The 22703-nt window shown below is 34.6% G+C and overlaps 1 protein-coding gene across 14 annotated transcripts in view; it reads right to left on the bottom strand.

Moving 5' to 3' along the window:
• TCERG1 (transcription elongation regulator 1) overlaps nucleotides 1–22703 on the bottom strand; it is a 59777-nt gene that overhangs the window by 8454 nt on the left and 28620 nt on the right. For 6 of the 14 annotated variants that reach the window (XR_014261650.1, XM_082454079.1, XM_082454076.1 and 3 more), the window contains 8 exons: nucleotides 18369–18529; nucleotides 16985–17041; nucleotides 16774–16840; nucleotides 15642–15692; nucleotides 14117–14252; nucleotides 13213–13302; nucleotides 7423–7541; nucleotides 3267–3417 (listed from right to left, as the gene is read on the bottom strand). Coding sequence is in view for 13 of the 14 variants with exons in the window: in XM_082454079.1 (XP_082310205.1) it covers nucleotides 3267–3417; nucleotides 7423–7541; nucleotides 13213–13302; nucleotides 14117–14252; nucleotides 15642–15692; nucleotides 16774–16840; nucleotides 16985–17041; nucleotides 18369–18529 (832 nt within the window). In the remaining variant the exon portion in view is untranslated. Of the gene's footprint in view, nucleotides 1–3266; nucleotides 3418–7422; nucleotides 7542–13212; nucleotides 13303–14116; nucleotides 14253–15365; nucleotides 15396–15641; nucleotides 15693–16773; nucleotides 16841–16984; nucleotides 17042–18368; nucleotides 18530–22703 lie in introns of all 14 variants that reach the window. The other 8 variants (XM_082454071.1, XM_082454069.1, XM_082454078.1 and 5 more) reach the window with 2 other exon arrangements.

Below are 22703 nucleotides of genomic sequence, written 5' to 3' on the forward strand. Positions count from 1 at the left end.
TGTTAGAATTGTTAAAAATTTTACCTTTTTAATAAGAGAAGAAAAGAATAAACAAGGCATTTGTTTTTATGCACTTTGAGGACCTCTTCTAAAATTCAGTCGCATTTAAATTATTATGTACTGCTACCAGGGAAGACCTCCGAGGTAGCTAAAGTCATTTCAACAGAGGATTCTGACCAGGTCAAGAACGTCTGCTCCCCATAGGAATTGCCTTCCTACTTGACCAAGGGAATGAGAAATTAGAAATGGAATCAGAATTTTTGTGTGGGCACAAAATAAATGAATCATTCCTTCTGCCTATTTCAACCCTCTCACTTCTCACTGTAACCTCATTTCTCCTAATAGAGGATTAAAAGGGAGGTAAATGTCCTTTCTAGAAAACACTTGTAAGGTTATAAAAAAGAGCTTCTGCATTAGAGAACTTTTTAAAAGATGAGCTATTCAGCTGTGGATTTCTCCACTCACCTAACTTGGCTCTTGACTGTTTGGATTAATGAGAAATAACTCATAAGCCCAATATTTCTAGATGGCAATAAAGAAACTACTTGAGGTAGCGGTGTAACATTACTTTTCTGTTCATCTGTCTAACTTTGTATCTGACACAATGAACACCAAATTCCCAGATGCATGGGATAACTAGAAGGCAAAATTTACGTTAAATGAAACATGTAAGCTGTATCAAATAGGAATCTTTCTAAGCCATAAGAATATACATTAACTTAAAAATATTTCAAACATTAGACATGAAGCCTATAAAGAATTATCATATAGTTAAAAAAATATATGATGTATAAACAAAGTGAACTTTAAATAAAATTTAACTTCTTTCACTGTAGATATTACCATGACAGGTTACAAATGGCTTACCGAAGCTGCTTTTTATATGAGAATTATTTAACAACTGCATAAATGTCAATTTCCATTAGCAACAGTTCAAGGTCCTACTGTCCCTATTTTCTTCTCTCCAAAAATGGAAGTACCTTACCAACTAAGCTGTTTAGTTAAAAAGGGAGAAATAGTTTCCTCAGCCTAATGTACTGAAACAAAAATTGCTCAGCAGCTAATTCAAAAGAGAGGGAAGAGAGAAAAATGCCAACTTCATAAGAGGATTAACTCCATTATATACAACTTCAAATCTGTTGTTCCAAAAAATAAATTATTTGAAACATAATTTAATAAAAATTGGTTATAATAATAATAATAAATTATAATCAAATAAACAAAAACTAGAGGGTAGCTACTTTGGTAAACAAAACAGTCCAATAAAACAGCTTTGGGGGCATTTTTTTTATAAAACTACCAGTGAAAAGCTACATGAAAATGATGATTGCACCCTTTAGCTTCTTGAAAATGCCTCCTAAAGGGAAAAAAAAGGATTTCACCAAAAGTCAATGCCCTTCACAGGTTTTTGACTCAGCAAGTAATTAGCTTTAAATTTTTACTATTCAGCTATTGATTCAATTGTCTCAATGTTACAAAGACCAGTTAGGAATCTTAAGAACAAAGAAACTCCAATATACCAGTTTACCATTCAATTACACATAGCTAAAATGCCATTTTTAAAAAATGTACTGCCAATGTACTTCATAAAAATAAATACACAGTGAAAGTCATGAAGTGATAAAACTTCATTAACCAGATACTTCTCAAAATTTGAGTATAAAAAGTACATTTAAACCTTTACAAAGATTTCTGCTTTCATAACCTAGTTAGCAATTGATGTTTCATTCTTTAAATTGACTGAGAAAGTTTTACTTTGGTAATTTCCTTTTTTTTCAATGTAATAGTACAAAGATAAACCTTTAATTTAGAGAATTCAAATTTTACAATCAAAAGAAAGTAAAGCTGAATATATTAAGTTTATTTAGATGTAATGTCTATTTAATTTCTTATTTTAATTAACACATCCTGGGCACAACTCTCATTACTTCATAAGGAAAAAGACTAAAAAAAATGTAATGTACCGGAACTGTGGGAGGCTAAAGTGACCACACAGAGAGATATCAATGCTTTCCTCACTAGAGAATCCCATAATACTTTGCGTAGCAGTGACTGACAGCTCTCAGACCAAACTGATTGACAGGCCACATGGCACAAAACTGTAAAGCCTATCCACTTGTTATAAAACAGAATACATAAAATAATTACCAAAAAAAGTGTTTAGAAAAAGAACATCAGTTACAAATGCAAAGAGAAAAACATTCAATTTGTTTAAAAGCAATCATACGATATCAATCATTTATTTACTTGGTTTTCTTTAAAAAAACAGGTTCTTACTAAAAGTCAAAAGTAGCAAACAATTCACTGACATGATTCTAATTCAACAGTCAAAATGTTTATGCAGAACTCAACCTTGCACATTTCCTCTGAGAAGCATAATCATTTACCAGAGACAGTCAACAGTGAAATAATTCTGGAAAAATCTACCTTGAAGCATAATAAATCAGATAATCAGGAAATTTCAGTTATTTCTGACAAAAGTTATTTCACCTAATACTGTTGCTATTTTCAATGAAAGAGGCTTCCTCCCAACAAAAGTGGTGTTACTTCCATAACAACATTTCTTAATAGAATCTGTAATATTTTAACTTTCTAGAATAAGAGGCAATTTTAAATGTCAAGAATGATAAAGCTTCAGAGGTTCTTTTTCTCTATTCACAAAGCAGACAGGGTCACTAAGGAGAGTGGCTGCTATGTTTTGATGGTTTACGCACCACTGGTGCCACCTCCCTACCAGTCTGCCTCCTCAGTGGTGAGCTCCTCTCCACTCCTGACACCACTATCAAATGACATTTGGAATTCATTAATCTTTAATAGCTGACCTTTAATTCTGATAAGCAATAATTCATATGTAAGATATGTTTACTAAAAGATTAGAAAGTCACTAAAGTGCTATCTTTTAGAGGGCAAAAAATATAAAGAAGCTTTTTGAAAAACTTAAATGTTACTACCTATAAAGAACCTTGAAATCTTAGGCAGGCACCAGTGAATAGACAGGCCTAATAACCAGTTCTGGGTTTACTGCGCATCCTAGTATTAATAAAATTTAAAGAAAATCTATGCAGCTTAGTGACACTACTAAAATGTATGCATTATGGAAGTAAAGTGATATTATAAACAACTGTAAAAGTTAACTTAAAAAGCTAAACAATAAATGTGGGTCCTGTTATTTATGCCCATGAATGAGATTAGAAACACAGCACCAGCTCAGTCCCTTCCCATTCACACTCCCATCAATCACACCACTGGAACTAAAACCATCTTACCTTCTCACCTCTGGTCTTCGAATCTTCTTTCTCTTTCTTCCTTGCAGCTGCCACAAATTCATTAAACAAGGCTTCTCGATCTTTCATCTTTTCAATTGCTTTGAATCTTGAATCTTTAGCATGCTTGGCTGCAAATTCACTAAAAGTAGCTCTGTAACAAAATGGCAAGTGTGCTAACTTTGGTAGAGCTATTTCTACTTGTAGAAAGGTATAGCAGACGATACCATCTTCCCAGTAAGAATATGTGCCAACAAGACAATGAGTCCCAACATCTGCCTACAGAAAGGAGTGAAAAGGGCTGAAGAGTGAAAATGTGGTTAGAGATCTGTATACTATCAGCATGATGTTAGGGGGATAGACATCTGAGAGCAAAGAATTTGTGTGCTTCAAGAGACTTAAAAGAGTCCATCTATTTCCACCCTAAGATGAGGCTGAATTCTTGCTTCCAGCCATGGTGGAATAACTCTTATTGAATTAGCTCTCCTTCCATAAGCAACTATAAATCCAGACAAAATATATGAGGCAACTGATTTCAAGCAGTGGACAACAGGTAGAGTAAGACTGAGGTAAGAAGCCCCGTGGCACTGTGCCTCAGGACAATTTCCCAAAATGCAAAGAGGTAGAGTCCAAGCAGAGTACAGTGGTCCCAATGAGCTAGAAGCAGCAGAGATCAGAGTTTCGGTGCTAAAATGGCAGAGGAATAAGCTATAGAAAGAGGGTACTACCCCAGAAGAATACCATTTTGAAATCCCTCATGCATAAGTAGACAGCCAACGCCAAGCTATAAACCAGCAGAAAGACCACTCCCGGTACCAAACTGCTACATGCTTAAGAGCAAAAAAGAGATACCAGACAGTGAGTAGTGCTGGAAAAAGAACAATATTAAGACAACAAAGCCCACAAAAGATTCACAAGGGAGACAAAGTCGGAAGTTTGACAAAAACACCTTCCACTTTCTGAGATCCATACTAACAAAGCATAAAATCAAACCTAAAATTAAAGTGACTGGCCTGTAATTGGCCTGCTAAAATAAGAATACACACTCTTGAGAGAAAGGTAACAGATTCGAGTCTCTACCTATTATCCACAATTTCTAATATTCAATTAAAAATCACTAAACATACAAAGAAACATGGGATCCATACGAAAAAAAATTTTTAAGCCAACAGAAATTATCCCAGGATGCCCAGATGTTGTTTTAGGTATAGACAAATCCTTTAAAACTATTACAATTATATTGGAAGAATTTAAAAATATGTTCAAAGAATTTAAAACATGATCTTAATGGATGAACAATTAGGGAGTTTCAGCAGAGATATGGAAAATTAAGGTCTATGAGGGCTAATGAAACTAAGTATTAAAAAGGTTTCTTCATGAATAAAAGGCATTTATAATGCTTTCATATATTTGGATATATTTCACCTTATATAATAAGAATTCACTCTTATAATAAACACTCCCATATTTAGCATGTTTTTAGAGGTGAAAAATAAAGCTTACTTTCCCCTATAAAACTACTTATCTCAATTCAAAAATAAAACATCTCCTCTTAGGTATTAAAACAAAGATTAAATTACTACTTTAATTATCAAGAAAAAACTGGCTGGTTAACTTTAGAATTTAGAGTTTAAAACATCAACTGAAGACTAGGCGTACTACTCACTGCTAACATTTGCTATTTTTAAGCTTTGCTCACCAAAGCCAGATTCTAACAATCTTTTTATATGCAACTGGTATTACTCACAATATCTAACGTCATTAATTCAACATTTTTAACAAAAGGATACATTGCAAAACTGGGTATGTAACCATACATATACATACAATGGATATGTAACCATAATAAAATTATATGGTAAAATAAAAATGCATACCCCAGAAAAGGGATCATATGTAATCCATTAAATCTATTTTCTTTTCATGATAAATTAAGTATACCTTGCTTTATAATTTTAAGACAAAAAAAGCAATTATTACTGATTAAATAAACTTTTTAAAATGTAAAATCAATGTATAAAAGTGAGAATTCAATTATTTTATACGTATTTATATTATTTAAAATAGGTTAAAAAATATGTAAAATATATCTATTTTTTACGAGAAGAGACTAAAATGAAGTTTTAGCATTAGATTCCCATACAGATGTTTTCATATGACTCATCTTTTAATTCCAAAAATGCTACTTTATAACAGACAAGGTATAAGAATCCTTTGCAGGAAAAAAGTGAGGTGGATAGTTGGTTGGTGGTAGGGGATGGGAAAGAGCATAGTGACTCGGAGTTGACCATAGGAGGTATACCTGAAATTTCCATTAAAACAGAAAAAAGACATAGAAGAAATAGGCACTAAAGTTAGGTAATTCTCCCCAGTCATTCTTTCCCTTGGAATAAACTCCAGTGTTTTATATCTATGAACTCTACTGAAGAACTTTGTGCCAGTGGCCTTTTCCCAATTCAAAGTAGGTCTATGGACGGTATTTTCTCAACTTTAAGTTTTTCCTCTTTGTTTTCTACTACTTACTAAAATCGGTCCTAATCTCTATGCTAGTATTAAAATGCATCAATTTAGCAATACAGCACAATGCCCCAAGTGCTAAGACTTCCAGTTATGTGCCTGATGGCTTTACGTTCTGAAGCAACCTGCATAGTAAAGATCACTTCAACAATTCTATCTGCCCCAAAAGAATATCAGTAGGGTACTGTGATACAGCAAGACTTAATTTGTCAAATCCACAAAAGAGAAATCTCATTGGAGTCTCAATTATTCCCAGACCCATAAAGGGTTTTTATAGATACATTTTGCTGAATCATTTGAAAATAACCTGTAGACATCATGAGACTCCATCTATAAACATTTCAGCACGCATCTCCTGAGACTAAATCCTTTTTCTTCCATAACCACAATATCCAAGAAAATTACTAATCTCTATTATATAATACCAATTCACGTTCCAATTTCCTCAACTGCCTTCCAAAACATCTTTTATAACCCAGTTGCAATTACACTGACCCATGAACTTACCCTTTTGATTAAGAAAAAGCCCAAGACCCCCTGCAGAGTCTGAAACTCTGTTAACCTCTGAAGAATATTACATTCTTTATGCTCACAAATACTCAGCTTGCTTTTATGAAATCTATATTAATAACACTGTTAAGTTTCTCATTTTTCAAATATACACTTTTGAAAAAGTGTACCAAATACACTTTTCCAAACAACAATACTCTTCCCTGTCTCCACTGACAAAAATAACTGTTTAAACAAGATAAACTTTTATAAAAAGTGCCATTTAACCCAGAGACTCCATGATTCTACCCCATAGTTTTAGAGATTCTCCATGTTCTGGTATATTCAAAGCAACTTAATATCTCTACAAGAAAGTGACTCTCCCTGTCCTGACTATTCTGTGTAATACTGGAACCTAGTTGAAATCCCACATTCACTCAGGGAAGTTACCTAATTTGCATACATCTTACTTTCCTTATCTGTAAAATGTAGGATATGAGCACCTAAATCACACTGGTTGTTTTGAAGACTGAATGAGATAATATACATACACATATGCATGTACTTTAACTGCATATATGTGTAAGTTCATACATCTATCTAAAATATCCAATAACTGATGCTATTATTGTTATTATAATGCTAAGCACATAAGTTTAAAATGTCTCCTTTTCTTTAGTCCTTTACATATATTCAATATATATTAACAATTAAATGAAAATGTCAGACAAGACAATCATCTAGACACTTAGAAATTTTTGAAATGGAAGGTCCTTCACCACTTCAACTCAATCAAAATAATGTTCCCACTCTGCAATTCATTATGTGTAAAACTTTAAGAAGACAGGGACAGATATTTAATCATTTACCAGTTTCCAGAGAAGGAAACTTATTCTCAGAGGGAAGCTTTTAAAACAAAGGTACCTTTTCTTGAAAAGCAATGCCTCATAGAGCACCAGGGATTCCCTCCAAAGAACGAAGATTCTTAGAAAGGCAGAAACCAATAATGAAACAAGAAGTTTTTCATGTCCAGAAGTCCAAAAGATGTGTGTGTGTGTGTGTGTGTGTGTGTGTACACACACATATATATATTCAACTGATCTACGAGAAAATATATACATACTTTGATATTTGATAGTAGTAAACCATATACCTTGGATTAAATTTTGCTTCTTCCATCATTTTTTTGAAATCTTCCTTGGCTTGCATTATTTTGTTTTTCTTTTCCCTGCGTTCTTCCTCTGCCCTGGTCTTTACATACTGATCAAATACCTATTACAAAAATAAACCAATTTGACAAGTTAGTCTTTCATATAGGTAATCTAAATACCAAAGTGTAGAATCTATTAAAAAAAATACTAAGTCAATATCTTTGTCCAAAAATAGGAGAAGTATATTAATCATAGGTAACTCAATTACATGCAGACGATCTATAGCAAGTCTCACCTTAAAGCTTCAATTGACAGAACTACACAAGCATACACGCCCTCTGTTTAGGCTTCCAGAATAAAAGTTAAAAGCCCCTTTAATTTTCATTTTCTCTGATTACAAATTGAATACAGGTTTACTTTTAAAATTTCAAGCAATATAAAATGTTTAAATCAGTCTTCCCAAATCCCTTCTACAAAAAACATTAACAATATGGAACCTATATTTTATTTCTTTGCTTATCTTTAAGACATAATTATTTTCACCTAAAATGTAATCTTGCTTTACACATATTCTATATATTTTTTCCCACTTAATAATGTATAGTCAAGACGATGAACTTTTTAAGTCACAAACCAGTAAGAACACAGCAACTCTGGAAGCTGAAAAGCACATGGAGAGGTGATAAAGGATTTGGCAGACACAAGAAAGCTGACCCTAAACCAGCAGTCAAGAAAACAAAGTAACCAATTTTTTAAATTAGAGAATTCTCAAACAGCTCCAGAATTGATAGCACCAGATACCCATGAAGTGAGGATAGGGTAATGCTACAATAAAGCTTTTTAAGAAGCAGTTTAATCACTAGATCCTCCTTGCCAACTTTATGTATCTGGGGCACTGCCACTCCTAAAACTCAGTAAGGCAAGGGGTTATTCTCTAGAGCAAGGGTTAATTAGCAAATCGCGATCTGCTGGCCAAATCTGGCCTGCTGCCTGTTTTTTTACAGCGCAAGAATAGTTTTGATATTTTTATATGGTTGGGGAAAATAATAGAAAACTTCATGATACACGAAAATTAAATGAAATTTAAATTTCAGTGTCCATAAAGCTTTATTTGAACACAGTCATGCTCATTCCTTTACATAAATCTGTGGGTCTTCTCACACTACAACAGTAGAGTTACACAATCATGACGGAGACCACATGGCCCACAAAACCTAAAATATTTATTATCTAACCTTTTATGTTAAAAATTTTCTGACCCTTGCTCTAAAAGGCAAAACACTGTCTCTGGTCTGGGGGAACATAAATTAAGAATGAGGCGTACCAGATTGAGAAAACAGGGAATTAAGCAGTTACATACCACATATCAAGACACAGTTCTTTCAGAACCAATGCAGCAAGAGCAAGGAGACTTAAAGTCCTTATCCAGGATCTAACCAGCCTAAAAATTACTTGCTCTATAGGATCTCAACAAACCAGCCTAAACCACCTTACAGCAAGGGGGGTTCAACCTCAGCACTTTTGACATTTTGGACCAGATCATGTTCAGCAGCATCCCTGGCCAAAAGATGCCAGCAGCACTCCCTCAGTTGTGACAAACAAAAATGTCCCCTAGGGCAAAAATGCTCTGGTTGAGAACCACCGTTCTACAGTAAGGCCAACAATCATGAGAGCCCACCCAGATGCTAAGAATGCCCAAATAGCATCTTAGTGCCTTGTTCTTAATCATTAGCAGTTAGGGTCCACAAAGACATCTAAGGATACTCTCCAACATGAAAAAAAGAGACCAAGACGGAAAAAACTTAGGGGAAAGAGAGACTATACAGGAAAATGAAAAATAAGAAAAAAATCCTAAACAATCTCATAAAACTAAGACATTGCAACCATGAAACAAGAAAACTCAAAGAACAAAAAAAGAACTACTAAAACGTGACAAAGAAAATAAAAAATCTAACTGAAGGGTTATTAGACAATAAAGTTGAGAAAATCATCCAGAAAATATTTTTAAAAGACAAATAGAAAACAAGAGAGAAAAGATAAGAAACTCGAGGACCAGCCCAGAGCACAAATGCTCTGGCCCAGAATGGAAAAATAAAGCAGCTGGAAGCAAATCAAAAAAGCAATGCAAGAAAATCTACCAGAATTGAAAGATAAAAGTTTCTACATTGAAAGGGCCACCAAGTGCCTAGCACAAAGGGCCCTTCCACCAGCCATACATAATCACCATGAAATTTCAGAACACTGAAGACTAAGAGAAGATCCTACATGTTACAGAAAAAATAAGAAGGTCCACATACAAGGGAACAGGTAATAAACAGAAGTTTCAAAAATAACACTGAAAACTATATGCAGAGCAATGCCTTCAAAATCCTGAAGGAACAAGATTTTCCAACTTCAAATTCCTTAGCAAGCCAAACAATTCCAAATAAGGGTACAATAAAAGTGTTTTCAAATATATAAGGCCTCAAAAATTTATTTCCCATGCACGTTCTCTCAGGAAGCTACTACAGAGATGGAATGCATTAAAAGAGAGTAAACCAAGAAAGAAACGACATACAATGCAGGAGACAGGTAAACTCCCTCCTCCACAAAAAAAGAGAGATGAAGGAATCCCCAGGATGATGATCAAGAGCTGTCATCCTCAAAAATGACAGCTGTACATCAGGTGTAGAGGACAACCAGTCCAGACTGAAGAAAGTCAGAAGGCTCTGAAAGAAATGTCTTCTGGAAGATAAAACACTCTAATATTTTTCCAAACGTATCTTAAAGAATTCTGTGGCCCCTTAAAAATGTGCATGCACATCTTGGAAAAAGGTAAAATAGAAAAAGTTTTTATTTTTTAATACTTAAGACCTCAGGTTCGATCCCTGATCAGGGAACTAGATCCCACACCATGTCGCAACTAAGGAGCCTCCCTGCCGCAACAAAGACCCAGCGTAACTAACTAACTAAATACTTAAGACCTCTTTCCAGGTAAGTTCATATATATCCACAAATCTTTAAAAGCTATATAGAAATATATACAATTATCTCACCAGTCCCCTGCTAGGCATGTAGGTCATTTTCAAAACCTAAATATAGCACTGTAGTAGCTCATGAAAGTATCTGCAGGCTGACAGAAGTGGGGAAGAGTGTTGTTTCCAACCCCTCTCCTATCTCAGTGTATACTTTCTTACCTGTAAAAGTACTAAATTATAAATAAAAGCCAAGTGAATTTATATTGTTTCCTTTCAGAAGCTGAAAAAAACTTCGTATCCTCTACTCTAGGATATCCCACACCAAGGTTAGGATTCACTCTGAGATGAACATCTCATAGAAAATTAGAAATTCTGGTATGCTTCCAAGTTTCTCCTAATTATTTGCGCCATGCCTCCCAATACAATTGGCTTTACGTTCCCTCATTCCTTATACTTCAGTTTTAAAAAGACTTTTACTCAAAAAGTATGAGAACCTTTGAGTTTTTATTTAAAACAGAATAATGCTTGATACTTTTTCTCTTTCTAACTGTAACTCTATTAAGGAGTTAATAATACCACCAGCTTATAAAATGCCTTCAAAATTAAAAAAGAATTTTAGTTCTCAATACGCACTTGTAATTTAACTCAGAAACTGCAACACTCAGTGCCATGAAGAGTAAGTCATAAAAGTTTTAAAAAGTCTTCAGGGATATTCAGGTTAAAGCACCACATACAGAACAATGAACAAAACAAAGTTCCTGCCCTCTGTGGTAGGAAAACACGGATGGTTAAGATAATTTTAGATAGAATTCTGAGTGCTACAAAGAAAGTAAAGAAGGCAAAGAGACAGGTTAATCAGAAGGCACCTGGTCAAGTATCGGAATATAATGATTTAGTCAGCTATGCAAACACCTAAGGGAAGAACATTCCAGGAAAAGGGACTAATAAGTACCAGAATATGCCTGTATTGGCCAAGGCATATCAAGGCCAGCGTGGCTAGAATAAATGAACATAAGAAAAGAGGCTTGAGAAGTATGCAGACATGAGTGTATGTAGAATCTTATAGGCCATGAAAAAGAGTTTCAATTTTACTCTAAATGAAATAGTAAGCAATGCACATTTTTTAAGCAAGGGAACACTGCCTTAATTTGTCAGTCAAACTTTAAAATTAGTCTGGCTGCTGTGTGGAAAAAGAACTTGACTACAGAGGAGAGCAAGACTGGAAGGAGGCAAGGAGATCAATTAGAGGCCACACAGATGACCATGGTACCTTGAATTAGGGTATAGTGAGAGAAATGGTAAATAAGAGGTAAATAAATGGTAAATAATTTAGAAAAAGTTTTGGAGGTAGATTTTGCTGATAAGACTTGAAATGCACAGTGGGGAAAAGTAAAGAATCAAGCTAATTTACAGGTTTTGATAGGGCCATCAACTGAGGTGAATATGAGACCATCACACACAAATAGTTTAAAATAAAAAAGACTACAGTGCATGAAACACAGATGCAAATACATATGGAAAGTCATGTCTTCCTATTATGAGTCTAAAATACATGTCTGGCACACTGTAACTTTCATCTCTTCATAAAATGTCTATGATTAGACCTACATGCATAATGGTACAAACTGTGCAGAGAATTATTACAACAATTAAATTATAAATATGGAAGATGGACACTACTTCTACCAAATGAAATCGTGTAGCTCAACAGCACTATAGCAAGTGGTTCGACATACTCACCATTTTACAGAAATGAGTGTCAGGGTGGTCCAGGTAATTCAGGAATTATATAAGTTGGAAGTGTGCAATGCTTTAGAGGAAGCAGTAATCACTATGAGATGGTATGTGTCACTGAATCATCGTGGAAATAAATGGCAGCTCAGTAACAAGTTAACTCTAGTTCTTATAATCCTAGTTCAGTAGAGACCTTGAAGCGTCCATTATTACTCTAAGTTTACAATGAGAAGACATTTTAACAGTTGCCACTTAATAGATGTGGACTTTGTGTGGGTAGCATGTGTGAGATAAAAACACGCTGAGTCTTGTCTATCTACAATACAGACACATATATATGTATATGTATATTAGCACATAACAGTTGGGATGGGTCAAGTGTTCAACAATGGGCCTATCAGTTGGGAAGGATTGGAGGTAGGTTTTATTCCTTTTTACTCATCTGTATTTTGCTGTTTTTCTACTCTAAATTTGCATCATTTAACCAGTAAAAACTAAGTTAATAAATGCATGTGAAATGACCCTGAGACCTTGGTATAACATCAGTATGTATGAAGCATAAGGACAAAATGTGCATGAGGCAAAGCCATGTCCACAATGGCAAAAAAATCCAAGTATTTCTGAGGCAGAAATGTCCACACAAAGGATCACTATGTTCTAAGGTAGAAACTGTTCTTAAAGTACTATGTTAGAAAAAAAAAAAGGATCGTACTTTATTCCTTACAATATAAAAATTATACTGGGGACTTCGCTGGTGGCGCAGTGGTTAAGAATCCACCTGCCAATGCAGGGGACACGGGTTTGAGCCCTGGTCTGGGAAGATCCCACATGCCGCGGAGCAACGAGGCCCGTGCGCCACAACTACTGAGCCTGTGCTCTAGAGCTCACGAGCCACAACTACTGAGCCCGCGTGCCACAACTACTGAAGCCTGCATGCCTAGAGCCCATGCTCTGCAACAAGAGAAGCCACCACAGTGAGAAGCCCGCGCACCACAACAAAGACCCAACACAGCCATAAATAAATTTATATTAATTAATTAATTTAAAAAATTGTGCTGGCAAGGGATATACATTACTTAAATACTGTTATTTTCCTTTTACCTGTTTTCTCTCTTTTGGATTAAGCAATAAGTACCGAGGATCAAAAACTATCTTGTGTAACTCCTTCTCCCATGTTGAAAAAGCAGACACCTTTAAAATAAAAAAATGTATTGCCTCATAATTAAGTTGGCTCTAAAAACAGAAAGGTCACATAATTTTGCTTGAAATCTACAGGACATCTGCTTAAAAAGGACACATAATAAAAACCATACTGCCGTTTCCATCACTAATAAATGACAAGCAGTGGGAGGCTAGCAATAGCACACTTCCACACTAATTGGCTCTGAACATTTCTATATTATATAGAAATAACACACACTTAATTACTCATTAAAATAACCACTACTGTGTGACATTTTAAAAATCAGTACATCAGAAAAAGCCTTGAAGATTTGCATTTTGATTTCCCAAGCTTGCTCCAACCTTGTGAACAATGTTGGGATTTATAGTTGAACAATTTTACTTACTCAAATGAATCTGTGAATATAATCAAAAGGTTGAAATCCCTTCTCAATTAAGCTTCATTAACAGTAATATCATAAAGTACCAGTTCTCCTTTAACCAAAAGCCATTCTGTAGATATTAAAAGAATCACATATACCTTACCTATTCCGCGTAGTCCGCCATTCTGTAATGTTAATATTCGTCTTATATTACTCACCAAAATTTAATGACCCAATAAATGTTAAATGTTATTTGTACTTAAAAGGACAGTAAAATGGCATCTAGTTAAACATGATATTAGCCAGGAAAAAGGCTGTTTGAAAGAGTACAGTGATTTGACAGGCTTCCCTTATCCGCCCCCCACAACATGAGCACTAACCTTAGATTTGACCTTTTAGCAAGACATATTTATATTACTTATACAAAACAGAAATATCTCCCCCAAAGATTGTTTTCTGACCCCTCTCTCTAGCAGCATGTCCTTGAACTGCTTCATTCGGGCCTCCAGAGGGACAATGGCCCTTTCTCGGGCAGCTTTAATTTCAGCTTCCATGGCAGCTTCTTTCTCTGAATCAATGTCTTTATTATCGTCTCTCCTATAAAAAAGAAAATATAGGCATCAACTGACAAAATATTAATAAGGAATCTTATTAAAATCTTAAAATCATTGGAATATTCAAGACTCACTACTGAGCAGCATATTTGTGGCAAAAAAGAATTATATTGAGGGTTTCAAATAAACTCTAAGGGATAAGCAACTTTCACTATAATAATAATAATAAAGTTACAATGAGCTTCTAATGATGTTACAGCGGCTGCATTGTTAGGAATGAAAAATACCTTTAATGTGCTGTCTCTCCCTGACACTAGCTGATACACAAAATGAACTACCTTACTTAAAAACAGAAACAAAAACAAAAAACTTACCTAATATTGCACTAAAACTCTATGTGCTAGAATCAAACAGCACAGAATATAATTTTTAGTTCTTGAAATGATACAGGAAAAACAATATTTTCCAAAATGTTTTACATTATAAATGCATACAATTTTTAATCTAATAAAAATTGGTATAAGTCTTAGTAATCTCAAATATTTATTTTGAAAATAAAATGAAAATATCTGCAAAGCTGGCCAAGTGGATATGTGAGATATATACCTTACCTACCTGACATTTTCTTTACTCACTTTCTGGGTGATAAGTTGAGATTTAAGTTGAAGGACAGGTCCCAGAGAGCAACATAGGCCCCGGAGTAGTTAGGTGGAATTAGAACTGCTCATCAATGACTAAACTACTTCTTGTTTCTCCAAAAATGCACCTCAGGGCTAAGGGCAACCCTGCTGCTGTACGGTACTCAAGTGAGATTGTAAACATGCAATTGAGTCACCTCTCAAACCTCTGCCCTATGAAGAAGGACCATTCATGTGAATAATCAAAAAAAGTAATTCAGTAACATTCAGGTGTGTTTAAGCAGATCTTCCTTCTTAAATTTGATCTGCTAAGTATAAAAATAAAACTGGTTCATATTTCCTGCATAAACTTAAGAGAATTAGGAAAACAGAACATCAGGAAATTCAAAAGCATGCTATATAGGAAAATGAAGGTAGCCCAGGAGATGAATGGAACTAATAAGGCCAGCCCACAAATATAGTGAGAGGTAATTGGCAATTTAGGGAATGAATCAAAAATAGAAGATATAGTCCGTGACCTGCAGGAACTTAGCGAGATAGTCTGTGACCTAAGATATGCACAAAACAAACAGGTAAAAGCAATTTGCCAAACAATATACCCTCTTACAATAATTCATTTAAGAACTATTTAAATAAAGAGTTAAAAGACATCCAAGAAATACAACTAATGAAAACAAATAACCTTTATAGAATTATACTAAATGAAAATGTCACAATACAAACTATCACTATCTATCTCAATAAAAGAAATAAAGAAAAACTAAGCCAGGAAAAATAGGCTTTTAGCTTTGTACCTAAATAGAGAAGCTCGGGCAATCCACATAAAGGACTTCTTTGACATTCTCCTGATAAAAGCAGTTAAAAACCTTACAGAGTTGTCTATAAGAACAAACAATTAAAAACAACCTGAAAGTTTAACATTGTAGGAACATCCAAAATTATGGTACATAAACAGAATGAATACAGTCATTTATAATAATTAAGAAAACAAACGTCGTATCCTCCTTTTTTTAAAAAAAGAACACAAATTCAGTTGATTACAACCAATAAAAATACTTATACATTTGGTCAAGAACTAAAAAAGTCAACTGTAAAAATTCAAACAGCTGTTGTTACTGTGGTCAATTATGAGTGACTCTTTAATATCTTACTTTCTTTAACATTGTTGCCAATAAAGAAATTTTTTAATAAAAGAACCACCCTTGACAGGGGTTGTCTTACTGATTTCTTTGCCATAATTTGGCTGCATTCAATCTGTCCTTTTCAGATAAGGACTACCATAAACCAGTCCATAGTAACATCTTCAAACTTTCCTTTTTGCTGCTAAATAATGGTCCCATGCCTCCCCGGCCCATACACAAACACCCTCTACCCCACCCTTTCACCCCCCATAGTTAGTAACATTCATATTTTACCAAGCATTGGTCAAGCTAATACTTCCACTTATACCACTCTCTTTCTCTCAGAACACTTTCTAATAAGCTGATGGGTTCCCTCCAAGTAATGACCACGGACACAAGGACTAGTGAAGTGACCAGTATATAAAAAGAAGAGAGAAATCTGGGTCTACATTTATCACATTTTTGGAATGGTGTCTGTTGGAGTCTACATTAGGGAGGAAACATTTTTATAAAATTCAGGCATAATGAATGTCTGAAATAATTTATCAACTAACTCCTAGAATGTCATTTGACTTTATAATACATATTTAAATAACCAAATCTTTTGCACATCTAGCAACAGAAGGGACACCATTTCTACATCCTGAAGCAAAGCTTTTTAATAACAGGCCTAAAGAGAGCAATCATGACTTCTGTCTCCTAACACACACATTACCTGTCCCAATCATGAACTGACTGCGCCTAAACACAGTTTCCAAAAGGTAAAAATCTACCTAAATTACATAAACTGTTAAGTATTACTTACTTCCGTTTTTTGGCTTTAACAGGTTCATCTTCATTCATTTCTTCCATTAATTCTTGTTCTTCTTTAACTATAAGAAAATTTAATTAAACTATCAGAATAAAAATAAGCAAGCCAAAATTTAAATAGTTAGGTATGAATCCTTCCACTAACCACTACTGGAACACTGGTGTTAGCAGCATTTGTTTAGAGCTGCAACTTATAGTTCACTCACTTGCGCTCATAGAGAACTGCCACTTTTGGATGGACAGCATTGTTGGGGTTGGGTGCCCTGGCAAAAAAAATATTTCAAATATTATGAATAGTTATATGCACATGGTACACAATCTTTTCTTTTAAAAAATTACTGTTTATATATCTATCTCATAACACTTCTTTATAAAACATTAAACAAAGCATGATAATTCTACACCTCCTCTATTCATCTTCCCTTTACATTAAGTCTTTGATTCATTTTGAAATGTTTATTAACACATGTATTTATCAAATAAATGAATCAAACCCTTATATCTTCTGCACCGGGTAGATGAAGTTTCACTAATTTGGAAATCACTAGTAAGCAGAAAATGTTAGTACCACGTATACATAATCTACGAAGATTTCTCAATTATTATAAATGACATACCAGGATTTGTTTCAATTGAAGTATTAAATGATTCATTTATCATGCTTCTATACTACACAAGGGGGTTCTTTAAAAACACAATCATAATCTGCCTGCCAATGCAGGGGACACGGGCTCGAGCCCTGGTCTGGGAAGATCCCACATGCCGCGGAGCGGCTGGGTCCGTGCGCCACAACTACTGAGCCTGCACGTCTGGAGCCTGTGCTCCGCAACAAGAGAGGCCGCGACAGGGAGAGGCCCGCGCACCGCGATGAAGAGTGGCCTCCGCTCGCCACAACTAGAGAAAGCCCTCGCACAGAAATGAAGACCCAACACAGCCAAAAATAAATAAATAAATAAATAGTTATTTTAAAAAAAACACACACAATCATATCAATACAATGGCAAATTACCAATAAAACACATGCAATAAAAATATGTACAAATATTTCTATTTATTATATATCATATATACTGAAATGCTATCTGAGCATAAAGTAGATTAAAAGATTATCTCTTAATAAGGTGCAGGAGTCTCCCTAGTCTCAGGAATAAGGCTTATCTTCCCTAAATTTCATCAAGTTTAAAAGACCTTTGCATTTTTATTTTACAAAACTTTAGTAAACTTGATTTTAAAAATACTCTGTACAGTTTATTTCAAAATATATATTACTAATCACAAAAGGTGCTAAAAGGCTCACTGAGGAGCATTTTAATAAGCATGGAGCAAGCATGAGCAGTACCTACGTATCTTGGACTGACAACCTTGAAAAGGACAAGAAGTTAAAAATATATATATATAATATTTTACAAAACATAATTTTACCCAAATTCTCTACTTTTTAATTACTGAACTCAACCTAGAAGAGCAGTCTATTTTCCATTTCTCAAATATTCCTTGAAAACAGAGAGGATTTCTAAATTGCCTCACATTTTCCATAAAAATATTAAAAGAGTATTAAAATTAGAGGGTAACTCCTAATTTAAAACTTACTCAGTTTCTTCACTTCTTCCATTCCTTTTTTATGAGGGGGCTCCTGAATAATTTTGTCAACATCCGCCCTTCCAATCAGATCATCAGGTCGGTCCCACATAGAAAGACGGGTGGTAGGATTATAAAAGAAGACCCTCTCATCACCAGTCCAAACAACACACCTATGAATTGATTCAAACATTATTTTCTTATGTAATGGAACATTATTTTATAGTTAGGTCTTTTACTACCAACCAACCAAAAGGGGAAGTGGTGGTGGGGAAGGACACACTCATATTATTATTACTTACAGAGAGCAAAATATGATTTTTAGAACAGAAGAGAGCTGACTGGCTGAGGGTAAAATAGCAGCTCAACATACTAATGGAGAAAACCAGGAAAAGCAAAGCAATTTGTGATCAGAATTTAGAGTGCTCAGGAACTGAAGTTTGGCACACTTAATTTTAACCTATCACAAAAGATGAATTTACTAGCAAAAAGTAATGCTATTAAGCAGTTCTGAAGCTAAAGAATAGACCATGGCACCCTACGTATTACATAATACTTCTTAATATTTCTTACCAAACCAGATTACAAACTCAAATGCAATCATTTATGAAGGCTTTAATATTTGACTATATCAAATATTAAAAAATAAAGAGAAGTCCCCATCGTGCTATGGCACTGTAGCCCACTACAGCCCACTGTTCCTATTAATTACAACTAGAAACTCAGCAACAATACAGAAAAAAACAAGTACGTGAGAACTCTGTAAGGTTTTTTTAAAAAAACAAACAGACGTATGGAGTCAAAATTTAGAGAAGCAAGGGTATAAATTTCCCCTCCTCCCTCAAACCTCTGCCCTGAGGTGGCCCCTAGTTGCACAGTGATAGTAGCACAGGCAGCTAAAACTCTAAGAGAAACCAGGTCTTTATGACCAGATAATCAAAAGTTAATCCACAGCTGCCATCAAGGTGACCTAGATGCTGAAATTATCAAACAAAGCCTCTATTGTTGAAATAATCAAAGACTTTACAGCAGCAGTTATAATTACGTCTCATGAGATACGAAAAACAAAAACAAAGATAAGCAAAAACTTGAAATGAATGAAGACAGAAGTTCTAAGCAGAGAAACTGTGAAAAAAAAGAATGAATAGTGTCTCAGAAACCTATGGGACTATATCAAAATGCCTAACAGACACGTCATTGGGATCCCAGAAGGAGAAGAGAATATTGGGGCAGAAAAAATTTGAAGACAAAATGGCTCCCCAAAATCTCCAAATTTGGTAAAAGACATAAATACTAAGGAAGCTCAGTGAACCCCAAACAGGATAAATTTCCAGAAAATCATTTTTAGACGCACATAATCAAACAGGTGAAAATCAAATATAAAGAAAAATCCTTGATAGCAGCTAAGAAAAATATGGCACAAAACAAACAGGGAAACAAGTCCAATGATCGTGGATTAATTACCAGAAATCAGAGGCAAAAATACAGTAAAACAACATCCTTAAAGTTCTGCAAAAAGGAAATGCAAACCTAGAACTCCATATACAGCAAAAATATCCTTCAGGAACAAGGGAAAAGAAGACAATCCCCAATGAAGGGAAACTAAGAGATTTCATCTCCATCAGAATTGCCCTATAAGAAAGTTTTTCTGAAAGGAAATGATTCTTCAAAAAAAAAAAAAAAAAAAAAAACAAAACCCTGGACCTTTAGTAATGAAGGGAAAACAACAGAAATGGTAAATATCAAAGATATTTTCTCCTCTTAAGTTCTTCAAAATATGTACGAAAAATTATTCAAAATGAAACTATATGGTAGCAAGGTTTCCATATTTTATGTGAAGTGGTACAATAATAACTCTAAGTAGGCTATAATGGTTAGGTATGTACACTGTAATCCCTAGAACAACAAAAATTAATGCAAAGAGGTATCACCAGAGAGCCAACAGATAAATTATTAAATGGAATATTAGAAAATGTTCAAATAATTCAAATGCAAGTAGTAAAGGGGGAACAGAGGAACAAAAATAGGAAAGACAGAAAAAATAATAGATCTAAATCCAACCAAAAGTTACATTCATGTAGTTGTTCTTTCTGTTTATTTTTCTCAGCCTTCTCAAATGTTTCTTCTTGTTCTTGACTATGTACCAAGCAGAACCTGTTCACCTTTCTACTATTTCCAATGTGGTTTTAATTTGTTATTATATTCTGTTATTTCTGATTTCATATTTCTCTTCCATTTATTTCATGAATTGCATCAGAATTGACAGAGTGAATAAAAACACAAGACACTACTATAAGCTGTCTTAAGAGACAAACTTTAAACATAAAGTCATAGAAAGGGTGAAAGTAAATGGATGGAAAAAGATATACCATGCACACAACATTAAGGCAGGCATGGCTATTTTAATAACAGATGAAGACAAAGGGTATTATGAGATAAATAGGGTCATTTCATAATGATAAAAAAAGACAATCAGGAACACATAACAACTGTAAAGTGTATATAAGCTTATTTACAGAGCTTAAAAATAGATGAAGAATGGACCAATTAGAGAGGAATACGCAATCCCATTATAAAAGATTAATAGAACTCTCTCTCAACAACTGACAGACCAACCAAACCCTAAAACTAACAGTACTAAAGGCCATCTGCTGAACAATAACAAAAAGACAGTGACTTTGAAAGTATCAAAACCAAAGAAAGTGCATGCTTTGACCACAATTAAATCAGTAACGGTGAAATACCTAGAAAAACCCCAAATTAAGGAAATGAAGTGACAGACTTCTAAATAATACATGAGTCAAAGAAAAAATCAAAAAGTAAATTTCATAATAGTAAGAACTGAATGGTAATGAAAATACAACATACCAAAATCTGTAGGTTGGTGCTAAAGTAGTGCTTAAAAGGAAACCATGTTAAGCTTTAAATGATTATATTAGAAAAGAACTAATACTAATGATGTAAGAGGACATCATAAGAAGCTAGAAAAAGCATAAAGTAAACCCAAAGTAATTAGAAAAAAGACAATAAGAGCGGGAAAAGGGGGGAGGGGCCTAACCACCCCAAAGCTGGTGGTCTTTACGAAAGACCACAAAATTGGCAAACCTCTGGTTTGACTGATCCAAAAAAAGAACACATCACCACTATGTGGAAAGAAAAAGGGGTTATCACCACAGATCACAGACATTAAAGGATATTAAGAGAATAATTAAGAACAAAGACATCTAAAGGATATTAAGAGGAGACTTCCCTGATGGTCCAGTGGTAAAGAATCTGCCTTCCAATGCAGGGGAAAAAAGTTGGATCCCTGGTCAGGGAACTAAGATCCCACATGCCGTGGGGCAACTGAGCCCCCACGGTGCAACTAGAGAGAGAAAACCTGCTAGCCACAACTAGAGAGAAGTCCATGCACTGCAAGGAAGGCCCAATGTAGCCAAAAGAAAAAATAAAGAAAATATTTAAAAAAATAAAAATATAAAAAATAAAGGATATTAAGAGAATAATTAGAACAAATTCAACCTAGATAAAATAAGCAAATTTCTTGAAAAACTTACCAAAGCTGACAGAAGAAACTACAACAAAAATAACTGAATAGTCCTATAACTATTAAAGAAGTTTAATTTGTTATCAAAAACCTTCCCAGGGCTTCCCTGGTGGCGCAGTGGTTGGGAATCTGCCTGCCAATGCAGGGGACACGGGTTCGAGCCCTGGTCTGGGAAGATCCCACATGCTGCGGAGCAACTAAGCCCATGAGCCACAACTACTGAGCCTGTGCTCCGCAACGGGAGAGGCCGCGACAGTGAGAGGCCTGCGCACCGCGATGAAGAGTGGCCCCCCACTCGCCGCAACTGGAGAAAGCCCTCGCACAGAAACGAAGACCCAACACAGCCAAAAAAAAAAAAAAAAAAAAAAAAAAACCTTCCCAAAAAGAAAACTCTGATCCCAGATGGTTTACTTGTTAATTCTATAAAACCTTCAGGAAAAAGTACTATCATCTTACAAACTTTCAGTAAACAGAGGAATGGAAATCACCAATCACCACCCAACTCATTTTTATAAAACCAGCATAAGCCTAATACCAAAACCTAACAAAAAACATTACAAAAGAAACTTACAGATCCATATCCCACAGGAGTATAGATGCAAAAATACTTAATCAAACATTAGCAAATCAAATCCAACAATATATTAAAAAGATTAATCTACCATGACAAGGCTTATTCCAGAAATGCAAAGCTAGTTTAACATTCAAAACTCAGTGTAATTCACCATATTAAAAGAATGAAGGAGAAAAACTCATTTCGAAAGGTGCAGATTTATGATAAGAACACTAGCAAATTAAAAAAA

This window comes from Balaenoptera physalus (assembly GCF_965194825.1).
Source record: "Balaenoptera physalus genome assembly, chromosome: 3".
Taxonomy (NCBI): Eukaryota; Metazoa; Chordata; class Mammalia; order Artiodactyla; family Balaenopteridae; genus Balaenoptera; species Balaenoptera physalus.